Source organism: Diplotaxodon limnothrissa, linkage group LG18 (genome assembly GCF_057381915.1).
Source record: "Diplotaxodon limnothrissa isolate DT_005_m linkage group LG18, D_limnothrissa_male_GT1.1, whole genome shotgun sequence".
Lineage (NCBI taxonomy): Eukaryota > Metazoa > Chordata > Actinopteri > Cichliformes > Cichlidae > Diplotaxodon > Diplotaxodon limnothrissa.
The window spans coordinates 33,774,450-33,794,154 of NC_140613.1; the positions used below are offsets into that span (position 1 = coordinate 33,774,450).

The 19,705-nt window shown below is 39.9% G+C and overlaps 1 protein-coding gene across 2 annotated transcripts in view; it reads right to left on the reverse strand.

Annotated features, from left to right (window-relative positions):
* phf14 (PHD finger protein 14) overlaps nucleotides 1–19,705 on the reverse strand; it is a 145,612-nt gene that overhangs the window by 87,470 nt on the left and 38,437 nt on the right. For both annotated transcript variants that reach the window (XM_085378074.1, XM_085378075.1), the window contains exons 12-14: nucleotides 4,520–4,626; nucleotides 2,868–2,999; nucleotides 1,131–1,281 (exon numbers count right to left, since the gene is read on the reverse strand). In XM_085378074.1, the coding sequence (XP_085234200.1) occupies nucleotides 1,131–1,281; nucleotides 2,868–2,999; nucleotides 4,520–4,626 (390 nt within the window). The remainder of the gene's footprint in view (nucleotides 1–1,130; nucleotides 1,282–2,867; nucleotides 3,000–4,519; nucleotides 4,627–19,705) is intronic.

The following is a 19,705-nucleotide window of genomic DNA, read 5'->3' on the forward strand; positions in this document are numbered from 1 at the left end:
TGATTTTATCCCAAAATCTCGTTTCTTCCTTTTCTGTGCATGTTACCTGTTGTTTGACTGTTTAATTTGGAAAATAGAAGTAAAAGGGAAAAAAACAACAACAAAAAAACTATCACCATGTGGGCAAAAATACGTTTGCCTTAGAGGCCTGGATACAACGCGCACACGCACGCACACACACGCGCACACACACACACACACACACACAAAAAAAAAAAAAAAACAACATCATATGTATATACATACATATACATATATAAATAAATATGTACACTGATAATAACTGTGCCAAATGTGGTCATATCTAATCTGATATTTCTATTTGATTAGAAATGTACAGACTAGTGTCCAGCTTTAATCACAAGGGGCTTAACTTTTTACTTTAGCATCAACACCATCTGGAACCAGAAAGATGAAACCTTAAAAAAAAAAAAGTAGACCAAGTGACGGGTTGCAGAAAGTCAATAAATATGCCATCTTTTAGCTTAAAAAAAAAACAATAAATGAACTGAGCAACATAGTCAAAAGTGTTTAACATTCTGTTTCTTTGGATTACTCACTGTACTTCTGAGCCGACATGCTGGTTTTTAAATTCCTATTTATAACCACAAAACCTATACACATAAACAATGTTATCTTTGCTAGAGATCAGAATTACTGAGACTGAGGATTTTAATGAGTAACAGCACAGACCTACTGCTTTTAAAACATGTCTCTATGGAGCCCATCTGTTTAGTCTGTTCAAACTGGGTTTGTACCTTCCTACTCTTGTTTCTCATCAAACACAGTGAATCAAAAAGGAACAACTTTTTGATTCAAGTTCATTTTCTTCTCTTTTATTATTTTGAGTTCCACCAGGAGAACGCCTGTGTGTTTTTTGTATGCAGTAACACTGTTTATATTGCATGCGTGAGATCACCGTGTGCAACGTACTGATAACCTTAGAAGAAGAGGGAACTAATGGGAACGCAAGTTAATTATTTGTAATCAATATGAATGTGTCAGTTAGCCAGTGACAACATGAGATACACTGTAATTAGAGTGGAGGAACAATAGAGCATGCAAACCTTTTGCACATTTTAGCTAATATGAGCTGGTTCCAGTGTGTCAGTACACACAGTGCCTCTTACTTGATGTTTCTTGGGCTCTGGTGACATCTCCTGTGGGATGAATTTGATCGGTCCTTTGATCTGCCTCCTGGACCTCTTGGTGCCATCTGGTAACGTCTCCATGGCAATATCAGCTTCATCGCTGCTGGCTTGGTCACACTCAGAGCATTGCCTAAGGAAATTGAAAACGACTTGACTCATTTAATTGAATTAATTTTTTTCTTTTTTAATCATACACCTAAATCTTCAGTCTTTAATGTAACGATTAGTTGATTGTGTTTACAAACAGACAATGCGGTGCACATCGCAAATTAGCTCACATAGACACATTAGTTGTGCCGCTTCTTAATGATGGTATCTTAGCTAACAAGCCCAACTACCAGATTCAACTTGTAATTGGCTAAAAATCACTTAGTCTGGTGAGAGGGACGTTGCTAGCTGTCAGTTTTTTCAAGCAATGCTCAAATTTCCACATTCCGACCCTTCAGGAGCTGTCCACTCAGCACAGCAACTGTTAATATAGAGCGTTATTAAATTTATTGCTAATGCAATTATATGGCACATTGACTTCTGAGGAAATTTTAGATGGCACTCGTCATCAAAAAGGTTGCCTACCCCTGGTCTAGCATAAACACAATATACAGTTCCCTGTTAGTGTAGGAAATGGAAATCAGCCGAGACAGCTCTGAAACATCTGCTTACATCTTGTTGAATTCATTTGCGTAAATCAAAAAAGAGCAGCAGGTCATCTGCCTGTACAGTAAGAATCTGCCCCGCTCACATTAAAAATTATTGCGAGTGGTGCTTCTTTTCTCCAAGCTGAGCCATTACAACCGATGTTAGAGTTTCCCACCTGCTGAATGTCATTTTAACCCCTGACTGTTCAGATGTGGAGACAAACTAACACTCTACAACGTAGGCAACAGAAAATAGCTATTTTTTAAAATTATTTTACTCATTGTTTTCTACATAATAGAATGAAGCTGAGTACATTATGAGTACATTAAAATTAGAATGTGGATTTGAATAACATTTGTATTCTAATGTACTAGTATTAATTCAAAAATTAAATACGAAAATATGAATACTGCAGAAGATTTAATTACTTTTGCATAAAAACAGAATAGGTAGAATTGTCATTCAAAGAGCTACTTTTTACTTTTTTACTTTCAGACCATTTACTTTTTCACTTTTAACTGAGTAAAAAAAGTTTAGTATTTTTTAACACAGATTTTTGTACTTTTGCTTAAGTAAAGAGTCTCAGTAAATTTGCCGCTTCTGGTTATTATAAATCTCCGGCTCTCTTCCACAGCTTGTCTTTGTCCTGTCGTCTTCCCCTCACCTCCAACCAGTCGCTGCAGATGGCCGCCCCTCCCTGAGCCTGGTTCTGCTGGAGGTTTCTCCCTGTTAAAAGGGAGTTTTTACCTTCCCACTGTGGCCAAACTGCTTGTTCATAGGGGGTCATATGATTGTGGTTCTCTCTGCTTTCTCTGAATTATTGTAGGATCTTTACTCTTCTTTTTAATATAAAGCCGCTTGAGGCAGCTGTTGTTGTGTGCTATATAAATAAAATTGAATGAACTGAATTGCACTTAAGGAAATGAGAAATGGGGTTAATGTGTGACTTTCACTAATGACTGTTTTGTGCCAGTTTTATCTCATATGACTCACAACAACGGATGCTGTCAGCTGCTCAAATTAGATCACTTTTCATGGTGTTTAGGGGAGAGCCTCAGGGTCCACTTAAACCCAACTTACCAATAGCTGTTCTTGGTCTTCTTGGGCATTCGTGTTAGTGGTGGCTCCAGGCAGCCCAGGTGGTAGTAGAGCTTGCATGTGTCACACAGTACAAGCAGATGTTGGTCCTGGTTTTTTTTACAAATTCCGCAGCTGCAGAAATACATCAGGTTTCAGTGAGTATGAGAAATAATGAGCATGAGAAAAGGTTGTTGCTTTTTGTTTTATTTTTGTTTTATAACAAAATTTCTCTAACTGTATAATGAATTCCAACAGGAAAGAGGGAAAGAGCCTCCGTGTTTTACAGATGATACTCACTGATGTATCGCGCTTTTGATCTCCTCTGTACATATTGAAAACAATTTGATTCATCACTCCGTAACACCAGTTGCCACGGATTTTCAGTCCAGTTATGCTATTTAAGTATAACCTCATTTCCCCATTTCCCTTCCTTAAGAAGGGCTTCTTGACAGACACCCATCAAGTGAGACCTTTTCTTATTAGGCTTCAGTAAACAGCTGATGGATCAGCTGAAGGGCCAGATGCTTCTGTCGGGTCCTATGTCAGGTTTTTGTTTCCCATTTCTTAAAAGACTTTCACAGACGTTGTTTATCAGCTACAGGTAGCTTTTAGACCCATCACTTCCACATGCACTACTCCAATTTCCTCAAATATTGCATGAGCACACTTCATCCACACTGAGATATCCCATGTTGTCAGCTCAAGCTCTTTGGGAATCACTGTGAAGTTTTATATTATAGAAGTCTGTCAGACTGTTATCTTTGGTATTTTATAGAAATGTGATTTTGGGTTTAAAACAGAATGATGTCCGTCTTCACTTGCATTAACATGTCTTCAGACCTGAAACTGGGTTTTTCAAGGAACAGCTACTAAATGAACAACTTACACTTGGAAGCGGCTTAAGATGTTTTTCTTGCATAATCAGTCAGTGGATAATCAAGGAACAGATCTCATCTGACCATGAAATTGCTTGTCAGACAACTGTTGCGTTTTTAGCCTCTAAAAAAAATATGGACTGAGAATAAATAAAAATGGCAGCCGCCAGTTTTACCCCTCAGTCTCCTAGCAGTTGTACCTATGGTACAAGTTTGAAAATTCTAGGTAACTTCCTTCTGGAGTTATCACAATCACAATATTTTCAGAAAACCTGACCTCTCATCTTAATCATAAAGTCGAGGTCGCTGAAATCCAAACTCACACAAAATCTTTAGTAGTAGATATTAATTTTAAAATTATAGATTGTGAATGCGATAACTCAAGAATGAGGCAAACTTGGGTGTCCACACTGCCCGCCTGCTCACCTACTTGGCAGGGTGACAACAATACCTCATTAGCCTTTTATGGCTAAGGAGTGAAAATGGCTCCAATTCCAAACCAATTAATGCAATGCTTTTCTTAACTCCTTGAATTAAAGCTTTAAGACTGAACAAAAAAAATAAAAATAAAAAATGACTGCGGTGCCCATAGGCAGAATGACAAGAACAAGTATCAAATACTTATTTGAGCTAAATGTATCAGATTCAGATAAATTCTCCTATTTCAAAGCACTGAAGATGACGGATAAAAAAACAATCCTCGTCCTAACATTTTACCCATTTCATTAACCTTTGCCTTTCTCGCTCCATCATGACTCAAAGCTATTGTGTGTTTACCTGTAGAGGATCGCTGGCAGACTAGATGCCTTCCCTTGGGTGCCTCCTTCCTTCTTGCTGGGCTTCCTTTCTTTTGGGGCCTTCAAGATTGGTGGAGTATTTAATTTCTACCAAAAAATAGAAAAAAGAAACACACACACAAAAAGTTTGATGAATATTTAATATACATGAAAAGTAACTTATACTTCACTGCGAAGTAGATTTTATAAAAACTAAGACAAATAAGATTTTCTTTGAAAAAGGAATACACAGCTGATCATAGTATTCAAGTCAGTTAAATTTCTGAAATATTGATGTAGTCAGTTAAGTAGCAGGGGGTTCCCAGATGCTTTGAAAATGAACAACATTTGCACTAGAATGGCAAGAATGAGACAACCCCCAAAACAGAAATGGTTTTTCATATCCCCCCCCCCCCCCCCCCCAGTTTTTCAACTCCAGGAGTTGGGCTACTTGTAGCCCAACAAGTATCTGTTTGCAGTGGGTCCTGCAAGCAGATACTTCAGAGGTTTCCCTTAGGCAGTATTATTAGAAGGGAGAGCTTACATTTTCATTGTAATACAGATGATATCCTGGTATCTCCACAAAGCCATATGATAGACCTCACTCAGTTAAATCCAAGAAATATCTTGAAGACATAAAGACTTGGATAACCTCTAATTTCTCTCCTTCTAATTGCAGATAAAACTGAGGTTATTGTACCCTACCCTTATTGTACTAGTTAGAAAAATTGTGCCCAGACTTCTAGCAACACTTTGAGAACCAGGACATGTCCTTCAGTGCATAGGATAGCATACATTTTCACTGCTAGGCAGATGATACATAGCTTCATTGATCACCAAAGGATGTGGCAGAAATCTAAACGCATAAAGACAGATGACCTCTAATTTTCTGTTTCTAAATTCAGAAAATAAAAATATTGTGTCTAACCAGATGCTTATTCTGGATAGCAATACCTTTGCTTCTATTTACACTGTGAGCGATTTTGAGCAGGATGTGCCCTTCATTGTGCATACTGAACAAATATGTAGAACTGCTTTCATCCATTTACTTTCTTCCAGTATCTCTAAAATTAGAAATATCCTGTCTCAGAGTGAGTGCTGAAAAACTAGTTCATGCATTTATTACTTCTAGGCTCGACTACTGTAATTCATTATTATCAGGATGTCCTAAAAAGCCTTCAGTTAATCCAAAATGCTGCAGCAAGAGTACTGTCAGGGACTAGAAAGAGAGCACAGTTTGCCCATACTGGCTTCTCTTCATTTGCTCGGTGCTAAATACTAAATAATATTGAATTTAAAACCTTTGTCATCACATACAAGGTCTGGCTGCTGGAGGCTTCCCATGATGCACTGTTTCTTCTTCAATCATCTTTTTTCACTCTCCATGTGTTTATAATCCACTCTGCATTTAATCAGTTATTCTTAATCACAATTGATCTTGTGTCCCATGTCCCTCCATACCACCATTCTTTACCATGGTGATGGTGTCCAAGTGAGATTTGCGGAGATATGGGCACCCAGAAACCTGAAGGTGAAGACAGAACTGCTCTAGGCATCCGCCCACAACAGAATGACGAGCTCCCAATAGGTTTTTTTTTGTTTGGTTTAAATGACCCCTGATGGTACTATTTTTGTCAATATTGAAGATTGTTTTTGAAAATGGAAACAAAGGTTATCACAAGAAGTATGAGAGTCATAACTTGACAGAGAAAAGCCATGTGGGTCTGAGCCATTCAACTGAGCTAATGTTAGCCACAGCAGGCATGGATACAGCTGAGCCCACACTCCTGAATAATCCTGAAAGAGCTTTGTGACTTCAGAAAAGATAACAACGAACAATATGCGGATATTAAACGTGGGGTTAAGAAGGCAGAAGGAGGAATCTAAGAGACCGAGACAGTGCTACAATCGGCATCAACACTAATTATGAAAGAAGAGGTTCTTTGGAGAGCATGACAGAAGAAAGAGGTGTTTTATGAAGGGGTCGTGGACTCACCTATGTAAGGATGGCGCCAAAGCAACAAGAGAAATGATGACAACACTGTGCTAAAACCTACAGCCACCCCAGATCAAGAAGAGATCCACTTGAGAAGCTTCAGGTGTTCAGGAGAGATATGATGATGACCGAAGATCTCGGATTGTTTTACAAATCTGATATTTTAGTAAGACTGGTGATTCCTCTCTGGAAACATGACTATGGAGACATTATATAATAATATGTGTTCAACAAAATTTCATGCTAAATGGAAAGACATTGAACTCTCAATGATGAACGACCCACCAACCCAAGCAATTTTAGCTCATACGAATTTAGATATACATCTTGAGATGACTGAAAACCCATGAATCAAAAGTCATCGTCTGATGTGTTTTTTCATAACTCCAAAGCAAATGGTACATCTTGACACAGGTACATTGAACTGTTGGAGGTTATGTCGTGTATTGGCACATATTTTGGGACAGCCCAAATATTAAACTCTTATGGCTCAACAAAGCTTTAATCAGTATATTTAAGGTAAATAATATTCCTTTAGAATTTTCCACCATATTCTTGGGAAATTCAGATAATTTGCAGGACCTAATAAATAAATATCTTTGGGTTGGGTTGGCCTCTAGAGCCAGACTTTGTTGAAGTCTCTGCTGTTTAGAAATTTGGAGTAACATTCCTTATCTCTTTTGGGCTTTATGATCCCTTTTGGGCTTAGCATCAGGGGAAAAAGTAAACAATGTTAACTATAGCCACCATTAGTTCACGAGGTAGATATAGGGTCTGAATTTAATTGACATGGCCTTTAAGTCTGGTAAGCAATTACCATCTATAATTCTGTGGTTATGTCAACAGACCTGGAGTATATAATCACAGAACCCCCCACCCCTTCCAAAGTCTTTGTTGCAGTCCCGGAGCTTTAAGGTCTGGAGCAGTAGCTCCACTTAGGCATTGGGGACTTGTGGATGGAGCCTGGATTCAATCAATAGACAACACTCCTGGACAAAACAGCTATAGTAAATCTCTGATTAAAGTTCTTCCGTGTTGTTTGAGAGGGATCTGGCATCGGTGAGGTAGATTGATGGAAACGGGGGTTTGTGCTGCTGCTTTCGCAGCTGGACATGACTGCCAGCTCTGCATCCCTGCTTCTGTTTCCTCTTCCTCCGCCGCCTGTGTCGCTTGCTGTTCCTGACAACCCACAGAATGCCCAGTGGTCTCACAATCTTAGGTGGGATACTGTGGGTCCAATCCAGATTAACACTTTTGGCTCTATCCTGGCCATTTGTGGCCACTTCACTTTTATTTTTTTCAACCATTTCCATTCTGTTAATGCAAATGGAATGAAACTTCCCAAAGGTCTACATTTTTTTAAAGATTTTTCAATTTTCAACATCAGCTCCTTAATAATGTCAATAATATTCACTATACACCAAATTGTTCCTCTTGGCTCTATCGTGGCCATTTTTGGCCAATTGAAACCCATTATAACCACCTTTTTTGATTCCTTGTTATTGACAGTACTAAATCATACAATTTAGGTAAATTTTCTTTCATTCTAAACTCAACACATGAAAATTGTAGTTTTTAAAGTTTTTTTTACCAAATTACATCATTTACCCATTTTTGGCCAAACAAGCAATTTAATGTAGTATTCCTTTTTTTTTTTTTTGCCTGTCCCGTTTGCCATCAGAATTATTGTCTAAAGGCGAAGAAAGATACCCAACGGATTTACTTACAGCCAGGCTACCAGGTCAGTAACCCACATCTGTCAGCACAGACCCTCCCCTCGCCCCAGCCACGAGGAAACAATCACCTAAGAGCCAATAGAGCCCCTAATAGGCCATGACCGCTACCCCGGGTTGAGCCCCCCAAGGAAGATGCTCATGTAATATTCCTAGTTTCTAGTAGCGGCCTTTGATGGCTTATCACACTCCAACAGACCAAAAGAATGACACAATTTTGACATAGGTTTGATCTTAAGGATCTAATAGTTTGTGCTTGTGCATGACATTGCAGCACAAACATGTATTTGCAAGATAGACTGGAATAAATTATGACGCATCAAATATTACACAGGTTGCAGTGAATTTCTGTCGATGCAGACTGTTGAGCTTTGAGGTTCCCAGTCAAACTTAGCTTTGAAGCACATGTTAAAAGCACTTTTACTCTTGTATTTTTCATGAAAAGATACCATACCCAAAATATCAACTCCCAAAAAAAAGAAAACCCGATCAAAGGACATTTTGCAGAGTTCAAAGCTGCAGCTGCAGCGCAAACGACAACAAACACTATTTATAAACGTGTCCTGGAGTTTATGCAGGTGCAGACAGGCTTACTTACAGCAGTAGCACTTCCAGATCATTTATTCTGGCAATATGGCAAGAAGGTCATCACTGCTACAAGCACTGTCTATATGATCTGGTCAGAGAGCAAGGACAGCAGCAGTCATCTGTCCTTGAAGAAAAGACATCTGCCCAAGATGAAGAAACTTCCTCTCCAGATGATGAGAGGACAATCTCCAAAGAGGCTGACCACATTACCATGATGAGTACTAGCTAGTGCCGGAATCCTCTTCTGGGGTTTTTGTTTTTGTCTTTTCGTTTTTTTGTTTGTTTGTTTGTTTGTTTTTTCTTTGGGGGGGGGGGGGGGGTGTCTTTTGCTATTAGATAATATTTCATAAAACTATTTTGTTACAACCGGAAAACCGTGTGGGTCCCACTAACTGAAGAGAGACTGCTCTACAATCCAATACCTACTGGTATCAAACCAGGGCTCACCCTGTATGCAGTTTCCTGCATTAGCAGCCTGAGATCTACTTTTGACTTTTTTAAAACAAAGGCGGTCTTTTAGCTGCTGTGCACCCTTACGAACCTGCACGGGAGGCGAAGGCGTGAGGATTGTAGATGAAGTGGAGATGTGAGCCTTAACCAGAATAAAGCAATACATAGCATGTTGGATGACAACACTGGAAGTTCTCAGGAAGTAAAAAAAGGCATGGGGTTCAGACTCCAACTGACGGAGGAGCTCCAAGGACAACGTCTTTCCTTCGGTCACATTGGCAGAGGAACTCCTCAGATGAAAACTGGGACAGGGGAAACAACCCAGAGCTTCCTCCCCAGCTCCTCCAGTTGCAACAGTGGAAGATTTTGTTGTCTGTCTTTGGCTTCACCAAAACTACCACGGCGATATCCCACATGCTAAAGCAACAGAGGAATGTGCTTCTTTTGACCACAACGCACAAGGAACCAGCAGTTAGTGATGGGGATTAGAGGAAGCCTGGAAGCAAGAAGCAATCCTGGACTACAATAGGCACAAATACAGCTTGGATAACTTAGAGAGGATGCTGGCACCTTGAGTTGTAGAAGGAAAACTAACTGATGGCTGATGGCTCTTTTCTCCAATCTCCTGGATGTCTTGGGATACAATGCCTTTGTCCCACTGGAAACAACTTCACTGAAGTGGGGGAGTCCTCTACAACCTACAAATGAAGAGTGATCCTGGGAGAGCTGGGGCACATGCTGGTGACCTCGACAATTTCAGGACACCCTTGTCCCTGATTCTCAACCATTTCTGCCATTGATATCAAGACACAGTAGTCTGAACCAGAGTGTGACCCACACCCCACCATCAAAATGAGAAGAAGGTGCAAAAGGTGCACCTCCAGGAACAGCAGCCCCTCAGGTTTAGAAAGTGTGCCTACAAAAACCACTCTACTGTGGTTAGCACATCTTGCTGCTAATGAGGATGCATACAGAAGCACACACACTGGAATATAAATTTTGATCATTTTTGTGGTTATTTGGTCATTAAATTGCCTTTCTGGCCACTAGCACACCATGTGTGATTTTCTTTTTGGCCATTCATCCAAAAAAATTAAATAACGTAAAAATAAATAATTGTTACTGTTACTGGTACTGCCCTGCAATGATGATTAAAAAAAAAAAAAAAAGAGGTTTCATCATTCATATGCTAAAAAATGTGAACTTTGAACATTGCTATTTTCACCCAAAAGCGTAGTAATAATACGTAATCTGACTGGTATGCAAGGGTATAATTTCTGAATTTGAATTATAGTTTGGTTTTCATGACTAGGACCAGTGTTAATTTAAAAAAATCAAGTCAATGAAAGTAGAAAAATGTTTTAATATATATTAATTTTATAGCATTTTGTGAACGTAAACAGGAGGTGCCCATTTTTTTGTATTTTTTTGTTTTTCTGTCACTGCACAAAAAACAAAGATGCATAAAACTCATTAATACTTTTAATTATTGCTATGCATCAAACCTCCACCATGGTTAGAAAAGAAATCATTTTGCATGTATTATTTAAAAAAAAAAATAGATTTTATGATTTTATCCCTATGTAAATAATTACAATTATGTGATTTAACTGGCATTTAAAGGGTTAAAATTCTGAATTTGAATGAAATTTTAATTTTCCTGAATAACACTGCTGCCAATTTAAAAAATTAAGTCAATGAAAGTGGATTATTTTTTTTTAATATATATTAATTTTATAGCATTTTGTAAATGTAAACAAGGGGTGGCCATTTTTGGCCACGAACAAGCTGAGAGGGAGTTTTTATGTTTTTGCTCTCCCTGCACAAAAATAATGCATTATAATCAATGTTGATGTGAATCAATTACATGTCGGAAGTGTGATTTTATCATGGTGGAAGCAAAACAGCAAAAGTAAGAGGAAATTCCTGACGATGTTTATGTGAAGCGAAATGTGAATCATAGTTTCGATCTACTTTCTCTGCTGGTTCAATCAATTTTGGTTGGAGGGAGATAAAACCTGCAGCTTCAGAATCTAGCGCAGATACACAAAGCACCTGCCACCTTTTCAAAATCAGTGAGCTGTCGGCTTTCAGCCCCAATGGCGTGTCCGTGTGTATGTGCCGTCAGGTGAGAAAGGCGACAGCTCACTGATTCGGATGCGTTGGGTCCGCGTTTTGTGTTTACGTCTTTGTGCAGAATCTGTGTACCAGCTCTCATTTACTGTTTTAGCTGTTTGGCGGTTGTAGAAATTTTGTGAGGTTTAACCTGAGATTCTGGCGGTTTGGACAAAATAAATTTATATTTAAAAATCGATTCAGGATTTTAATGAATCGATATCACGTTATCCAATCCAGAATCGATTTTAATCGATAATCAAAACCCAACCCTACTGCAAATATATAAAACTGTGAGATTTGAGGTTGTCTTCCACCTAGTACAGTGGACAAACAAACTGGTGTTTAAAGGGTTAAAAATGTAATTTAAGTAATAACTATTTTATATTTATGAAAAGAACTGGAGTTAGTTAAAAAGCTTTGTGGGGAAAAAATGGCAAAAAAAACAAAAAATTATTAAAATTACAGACCTAATCTGTTGGTGGACACTTTTGGCCACGAACAAGCTGAAAGGGTAGTGATTTTGATCAGACTCAGAAGGTTAAAGTCTGGGTTCGTCCATACGCACCAACATCAGAAACTAACTAATAAATACAAAGAGTGAATAACAGCTCACCAAGTGCTCTATTTGTACAAACAGGTTTCATCGTAGTTGAAGAAGCATTTTAGCTAAACAATTTTACCCACTAACTTGATGCAACAGAAAGCACAGTGAGCATTTATTGAACATCTGTTTGTTTTTGCCTGAGGGTTTGGTCTCAACAATATTAGCTGAAGCAGTCCTTTGCAAGTTTCCTCAAAGCAGAGAAGGGAAAAGGGAACCTGTTGTGTATGGTAGGTGAAAAGCGGCAGCAGATACATTCAAGCCTCCCCTGCATCTCAGGTGTAGTGCTGCCACGCAGGTTAATTAGAAAACTTATCTCGCAGGGATTCAGTCTCTCACTAAACAGACAAGGTTTTCCCCAAGGAAGCTCTAATCTGAGCATTCTCACTCTGCCTGCATCGCTGAAGGAGCATCTCCAGAGGGAAACCTGATAGATGGGAGGGGCAGGTGACCAAAGCACAAGGGCTTGCTGAGGCCATCTCTTTAATTAAAACTAAAGTCTGCCAGGGTGTAAGAACGAGAAAATGTCTCCACTGACAATATAGAGCAGTTTGGTTAACAAGCTTCATCAGACAGATAAAGAAGTTTAAAAGTACACATTTAAACAATGAGTTTGAACAATTTAAATAACAGTTCAGTAAGCTTTTAGGCATCTGGGTTTCTGCCAGACTGTAACCTATCCAAACACAGCGCAAAATGGACACTTGGGTCATATTTGTTCCACTTCAATCATTAATATCACAGCTTATTATTGTCACAGCAATTTATACTTGGTGGTTAAGATAAAGCCATTTTAACCATTGTAGTGGAAAAACACGTAATACATCAAGTATGCATCTTTTTAATCTTGAAAAGATTGAAAATAACTGCACTTAGTAACAACAAGACGTCAAATCCACATGCTTAGTTACGTCATTTGTAAAGATGACCTAAGACTATTGATAACACTTTTAGTTTGTCTTAATTGCAGAACTACGGTCTGCACATGGGTAACTTAAAAAAGTAATTTAATCTAAACGCTAATCATAGCACTCCTGGAATATGACTTCTGATGTTTTTCTTATGAAGTTGCCAGGAGTGCTAAACTTCTAGAGGCGTCAAGAACAAAAGCACTGACTGTGTAGTGGAAGAATGATGACAGTCCCAGTTGGGGACATCCATTTCTGCAAATGCACAGAAGGATGACAAATAGGAGATGAAAATGTGGCAGATAGATGACACAAAGGCATTCACTGCTGTGACTGATGTTGCTACTTAAACAGTGCATGTTCATAATTGGTGATTTATGGTGGTCATTGCAGATTCACTGCCACTCTTGCAAGTTCTTGTACATTCTGCTGCCTCGCCACCATATTAACATCATTTGACAACTTATCTGCTCAGCTCATACTCTCCACGACCACATGTCTAATAAAGCTTTTAATGGATTTACCTGCTGCTTAAACTATATACATAAAATCCTGAATCCTGAGTGGCTCCACCATCCCAGCATTACAGTGATGTAATATTCATTTTCCTCAATAAATTCATGTAAAGAATTAGTGGCATTTTCTAATTTCTGATCTGATCTTTTGATATTGTTTAGTATATAAAAAGGTACGCAACTGATGAGGCTAAAATTAGCTTTACTTCACTGCAGATCACACGCAGCTCTTCATTTCATTGTCTAAACGTTTAACTAAAACCACATGTGATTTTAATACTTGTGACTTTCTTCACATGAAGAGTAGTAGTGGTGAGGTTTCTCTGGAGCCTTTTCAGAGGTGTGGATATGAGAACTAAAGGCTGTCTGTTAACCGTATGATCAACCTATCCAATATCCACTGCTCTAGGGTCCAGCTAACTTTTCCTTCACAACAAGAGCTGAATAAGCTATTCAGCGACCAGTATTAATCATACAAGTACACCTAATAAGAACCAAATCTCAGACATTTGGCACAACTGTCATTTCAGCGTCTTCTTAGAGAGTTTCTGATATATTGTGATTTTTATCCAAGCAACACAGTCAGCTATCTATTTTCTTCCACTTCAATTCAGCATCAGGGGTGACTTTATAATACGAGCAACTAAGGGCACAATTACCCTGTAATTAAATGTAATTTGGAGGTACTTATGGATACTTACAGATACTTTACAAGAAAAGACACATTGCACTGCAAATAACTTTAAGCACGCTGTAAGTCATAAACTGGGAACAACTAAGCTGTAGTGCCTCTTCACCTCACTGTGCAATACCTTTTGTGCAATACTTTTGTAAATAGTCAACGGTGCAATAGACTCAATACTTGAAATGTGCAATTCACTTGTATTTTTATTTTTATTCCTATTTATTCTATTTATCCCCTTCGTATATTTTATTTATATTGTCTCTGTATTTATTTATATATATATTTACACCCAGCACGCCCCTGCGGACGGTTTATCCTTCAAGCTCGGGTCCTCTACCAGAGGCCTGGGAGCTTGAGGGTCCTGCGCAGTATCTTAGCTGTTCCCAGGACTGCGCTCTTCTGGACAGAGATTTCCGATGTTGTTCCCGGGATCTGCTGGAGCCACTCGCCTAGCTTGGGAGTCACCGCACCTAGTGCTCCGATTACCACGGGGACCACCGTTACCTTCACCCTCCACATCCTCTCGAGCTCTTCTCTGAGCCCTTGGTATTTCTCCAGCTTCTCGTGTTCCTTCTTCCTGATATTGCTGTCATTCGGAACCGCTACATCGATCACTACGGCCGCCTTCTTCTGTTTGTCTACCACCACTATGTCCGGTTGGTTAGCCACCACCATTTTGTCCGTCTGTATCTGGAAGTCCCACAGGATCTTAGCTCGGTCATTCTCCACCACCCTTGGGGGCATCTCCCATTTTGACCTCGGGACTTCCAGGTTGTACTCAGCACAGATGTTCCTGTACACTATGCCGGCCACTTGGTTATGGCGTTCCATGTATGCCTTGCCTGCTAGCATCTTGCACCCTGCTGTTATGTGCTGGATTGTCTCTGGGGCATCTTTACACAGCCTGCACCTGGGGTCTTGCCTGGTGTGATAGACCCCAGCCTCTATGGATCTTGTGCTCAGAGCTTGTTCTTGTGCTGCCATGATTAGTGCCTCTGTGCTGTCTTTCAGTCCAGCTTTGTCCAGCCACTGGTAGGATTTCTGGATATCAGCCACCTCCTCTATCTGCCGGTGGTACATACCGTGCAGGGGCCTGTCCTTCCATGATGGTTCCTCGTCTCCCTCCTCTTTCTTGGGTTTCTGCTGCCTGAGGTATTCACTGAGCACTCGGTCAGTTGGGGCCATCTTCCCAATGTATTCTTGGATGTTCCTTGTCTCATCCTGGACTGTGGTGCTGACACTCACCAGTCCCCGGCCCCCTTCCTTCCGCTTATCGTACAGCCTCAGGGTGCTGGACTTGGGGTGAAACCCTCCATGCATGGTAAGGAGCTTTCTTGTCTTTATGTCAGTGGTTTCTATCTCCTCCTTTGGCCAGCTTATTACCCCAGCAGGGTATCTGATCACGGGCAGGGCGTATGTGTTGATGGCCCGGATCTTGTTCTTACCATTCAGCTGACTCCTCAGGACTTGCCTGACCCTCTGCAGGTACTTGGTGGTTGCAGCCTTTCTAGCGGCCTCTTCATGATTCCCATTTGCCTGCGGGATCCCCAGGTACTTGTAACTGTCCTCTATGTCTGCAATGTTGCCTTCTGGTAGTTCAATCCCCTCAGTTCTGACTACCTTCCCTCTCTTTGTTACCATCCGACTACACTTCTCCAGTCCGAACGACATTCCAATGTCATTGCTGTATAGCCTGGTAGTGTGGATCAGTGAATCGATGTCTCGTTCACTCTTGGCATACAGCTTGATGTCATCCATGTACAGGAGGTGGCTGACAACTGCTCCGTTCCGTAGTCGGTATCCGTAGCCAGTCTTGTTAATGATCTCACTGAGGGGGTTCAGGCCTATGCAGAACAGCAGTGGGGACAGAGCATCTCCTTGGTAGATCCCGCACTTGATGGTAACTTGTGCTATGGGCTTGGAGTTGGCCTCTAGTGTTGTACGCCACATCCCCATTGAGTTCCTGATGAAGGCTCTTAGGGTCCCATTGATCTTGTACAATTCTAGGCATTCCAGTATCCAGCTGTGGGGCATTGAGTCATAGGCCTTCTTGTAATCAATCCAGGCAGTGCACAGGTTGGTCAGTCTGGTCTTGCAGTCTCGGCTGATTGTTCTGTCTACCAGTAGCTGGTGTTTTGCACCTCTGGTATTCTTGCCAATTCCTTTCTGTGTCCCGCTCATGTATTGACCCATGTGCCTGTTCATCTTAGCCGATATGATACCTGACAGGAGCTTCCATGTAGTACTGAGGCAGGTTATTGGTCGGTAGTTGGAGGGGACCGGTCCCTTCTTGGGGTCCTTGGGGATCAGGACCGTCCGGCCTTCAGTTAGCCATTCCGGGTGTCTTTCGTTAACTAGCAGCTGGTTCATTTGTGCTGCCAGACGCTCGTGGAGTGCAGTCAGCTTCTTCAGCCAGTAGGTGTGAACCATGTCGGGCCCTGGTGCTGTCCAACTCTTCATACTGGAGACCCTTTCTTGGATATCTGCCACTGTGATGGTTACTGGACCCTGTTCAGGGAGGTCGCTGTGGTCTGCCCTCAGATCCTCTAGCCACTGAGCATTGCCGTTATGGGTTGCATCCTTCTCCCATATGCTCTTCCAGTATTGTTCTGTCTCCAGCCTTGGTGGTGCTGTTCTCTTATTGTTCCCTTGCCACTGAGAGTACACCTTTGCTGGTTCTGTGGAGAACAGCTGGTTTATTCTCCTGCCTTCTATCTCTCTGGTGTACCTCCTCAAGCGGCTGGCCAAGGCTGTGAGTCTTTGCTTGGCAGTTTCCAAGGCCTCAGGTATGGACAGCTTGCTGTATTTCTTAGGCACCTTATTTGTCGCACCTTTCTGCAACTCCGTTAGTTGGCTAACCTCCCTCCGTGCTACTTTGATCTTGCCCTCTAGCCTCCTTCTCCATGGAGGGTACTGCCCCTTGTGGCTGTTCAACTTGTAGCCAAGCATCTCACTGATCACTGCTGCCGTATTGTAGATCAGCTTGTTAGTGTCGGTAACCGTGGTTGTAGGTATTGTCCGTAGTGCTGCATTAACATCATCTAGCAGACCTTCTGAGGGTACTTCACGTAATCTTGGTAACCGGCTACGGGGGATCCAGGTTTCAAGCTTGGCCATGATCCTATTTTTCAGGTCAGTTCCTCTCGCACTCAACGATCCTTCTCCTATCGCACTTGGGGCTATGTACCCAATCTCGGGTGGGGGTGATGATATCTCCCCCCTGACCTGGCGTCCTGACTCCTCCTTGCCGTAGCATTTGTGTTGTACCTCGTCAATCTCTAGCTGTGAGAGCAGTCCCTTCTTTCGAATGTTGGAACACTGAGCTACTAGTTGTTTCGCCGTCATTGTGGATGTTGGGTATCGAAGAATCCATAGGTCCCTCATCCTATTCATGTAGCCCCTTCCGCCGGGGTTACTTGCGTAGTAGCATTCCAACAACGCCCTGTTTTCGTCCCTTGCCCACCGATGCCTTCTTGTTCCAGTAGCCCACTTTTTTTTTTATTTTTTTACATACATACATACATACATACATACATACATACATACATACATACATACATACATACATACATACATACATACATACATACATACATACATACATACATACATACATACATACATACATACATACATACATACATACATACATACATACATACATACATACATACATACATACATACATACATACATACATACATACATACATACATACATACATACATACATACATACATACATACATACATACATACATACATACATACATACATACATACATACATACATACATACATACATACATACATACATACATACATACATACATACATACATACATACATACATACATACATACATACATACATACATACATACATACATACATACATACATACATACATACATACATACATACATACATACATACATACATACATACATACATACATACATACATACATACATACATACATACATACATACATACATACATACATACATACATACATACATACATACATACATACATACATACATACATACATACATACATACATACATACATACATACATACATACATACATACATACATACATACATACATACATACATACATACATACATACATACATACATACATACATACATACATACATACATACATACATACATACATACATACATACATACATACATACATACATACATACATACATACATACATACATACATACATACATACATACATACATACATACATACATACATACATACATACATACATACATACATACATACATACATACATACATACATACATACATACATACATACATACATACATACATACATACATACATACATACATACATGTGTGTGTGTGTATATATTGTACTATTCTTAGTTAGCGTATTGTCTGTCTTGTCTTAATGTTGGTTTAAAATGGAGCACTGTAACAAAAAATAATTTCCCCCAGGGATCAATAAAGTATTCTGATATATATATATATATATATATATATATATATATAATATTCTGTAACTTCTGTCGGTGCTGTGCTTTTTTGGAAATCGAATTTCCCAGAGGAACCCACCCGAGGGATTAATAAAGTTCTATCTAATCTAATCTAAAGTAATTTTAATTATGTCATACTTAAATAAATTTTATCGTAATTTCAGAAAAAACAATCAATATTTTCCCATTTTACATTAAGTACGCTTTTCTTTTTGGGGTGACTTAATCTTGCATAACATCTAGGTGTTTTACAGGAACAGAGACAGAAATTGCACTGTAGGAAATCTTAAACATGACATGAAGCACTACATATAAAAAGCTAAATTACATCATGGAGCGATCCTCTTAAACTGATTTTTAGTTTTAGTGTCGTTATTTTCCTCAGAGTTATCGATTCTGTCAGTAGTTAGCCAAGATAAACTAATGTCAGTCTATTAGCTGCAACCAACCAACCACATGACGTAACGTACAGACAGAAGACAGCGCCACACATGTTCTCAATTTTTAACTTTAAGCAGTTCTTTCTTAAATCCAGCTTCACAGACAGTGTTACAATCTACATCAGATTTTGAGAGCAGGGCTCCATGATTAAATTAGCCTTTATATGTTCGGTATTTCTTGTCCTATTTAAGTACACTGTAAGTCATACTAATTACTGAGTAATTCATTTTTAGTACACCATAGAGAGAGGGGTGGCAAAAGCAAAGGAAAAGGCTTTTTATCAGCTGCATGCTTAACTGGACACTAAGTAAGGATCGCCTACATATAATGTAGGCAACTCGCTAGAAAGACAGATTGAGCTGCAGCAAGTTAACGTGATGAAAGCTAGAGCTTTAAATGTACTGACAGTACATGGATGGAAAAGAGCCTAGAAAGGTGGAGGTATGTGCTGTGGAGAAGAGGAGTGAAAGACAGAATGCATGTGTTTAAATGAGTGGGAGATAGTTGTAAGAGTAAAGATGCAAGGAGCAGAGGCAGTGACAGCAGATGAGTTTAAATATCTGGGGTCAACCATACAAAGCAACTGACAGCCCCACAAGAGAGGTGGAGAGAGAAGGATAGCAGCTAAAG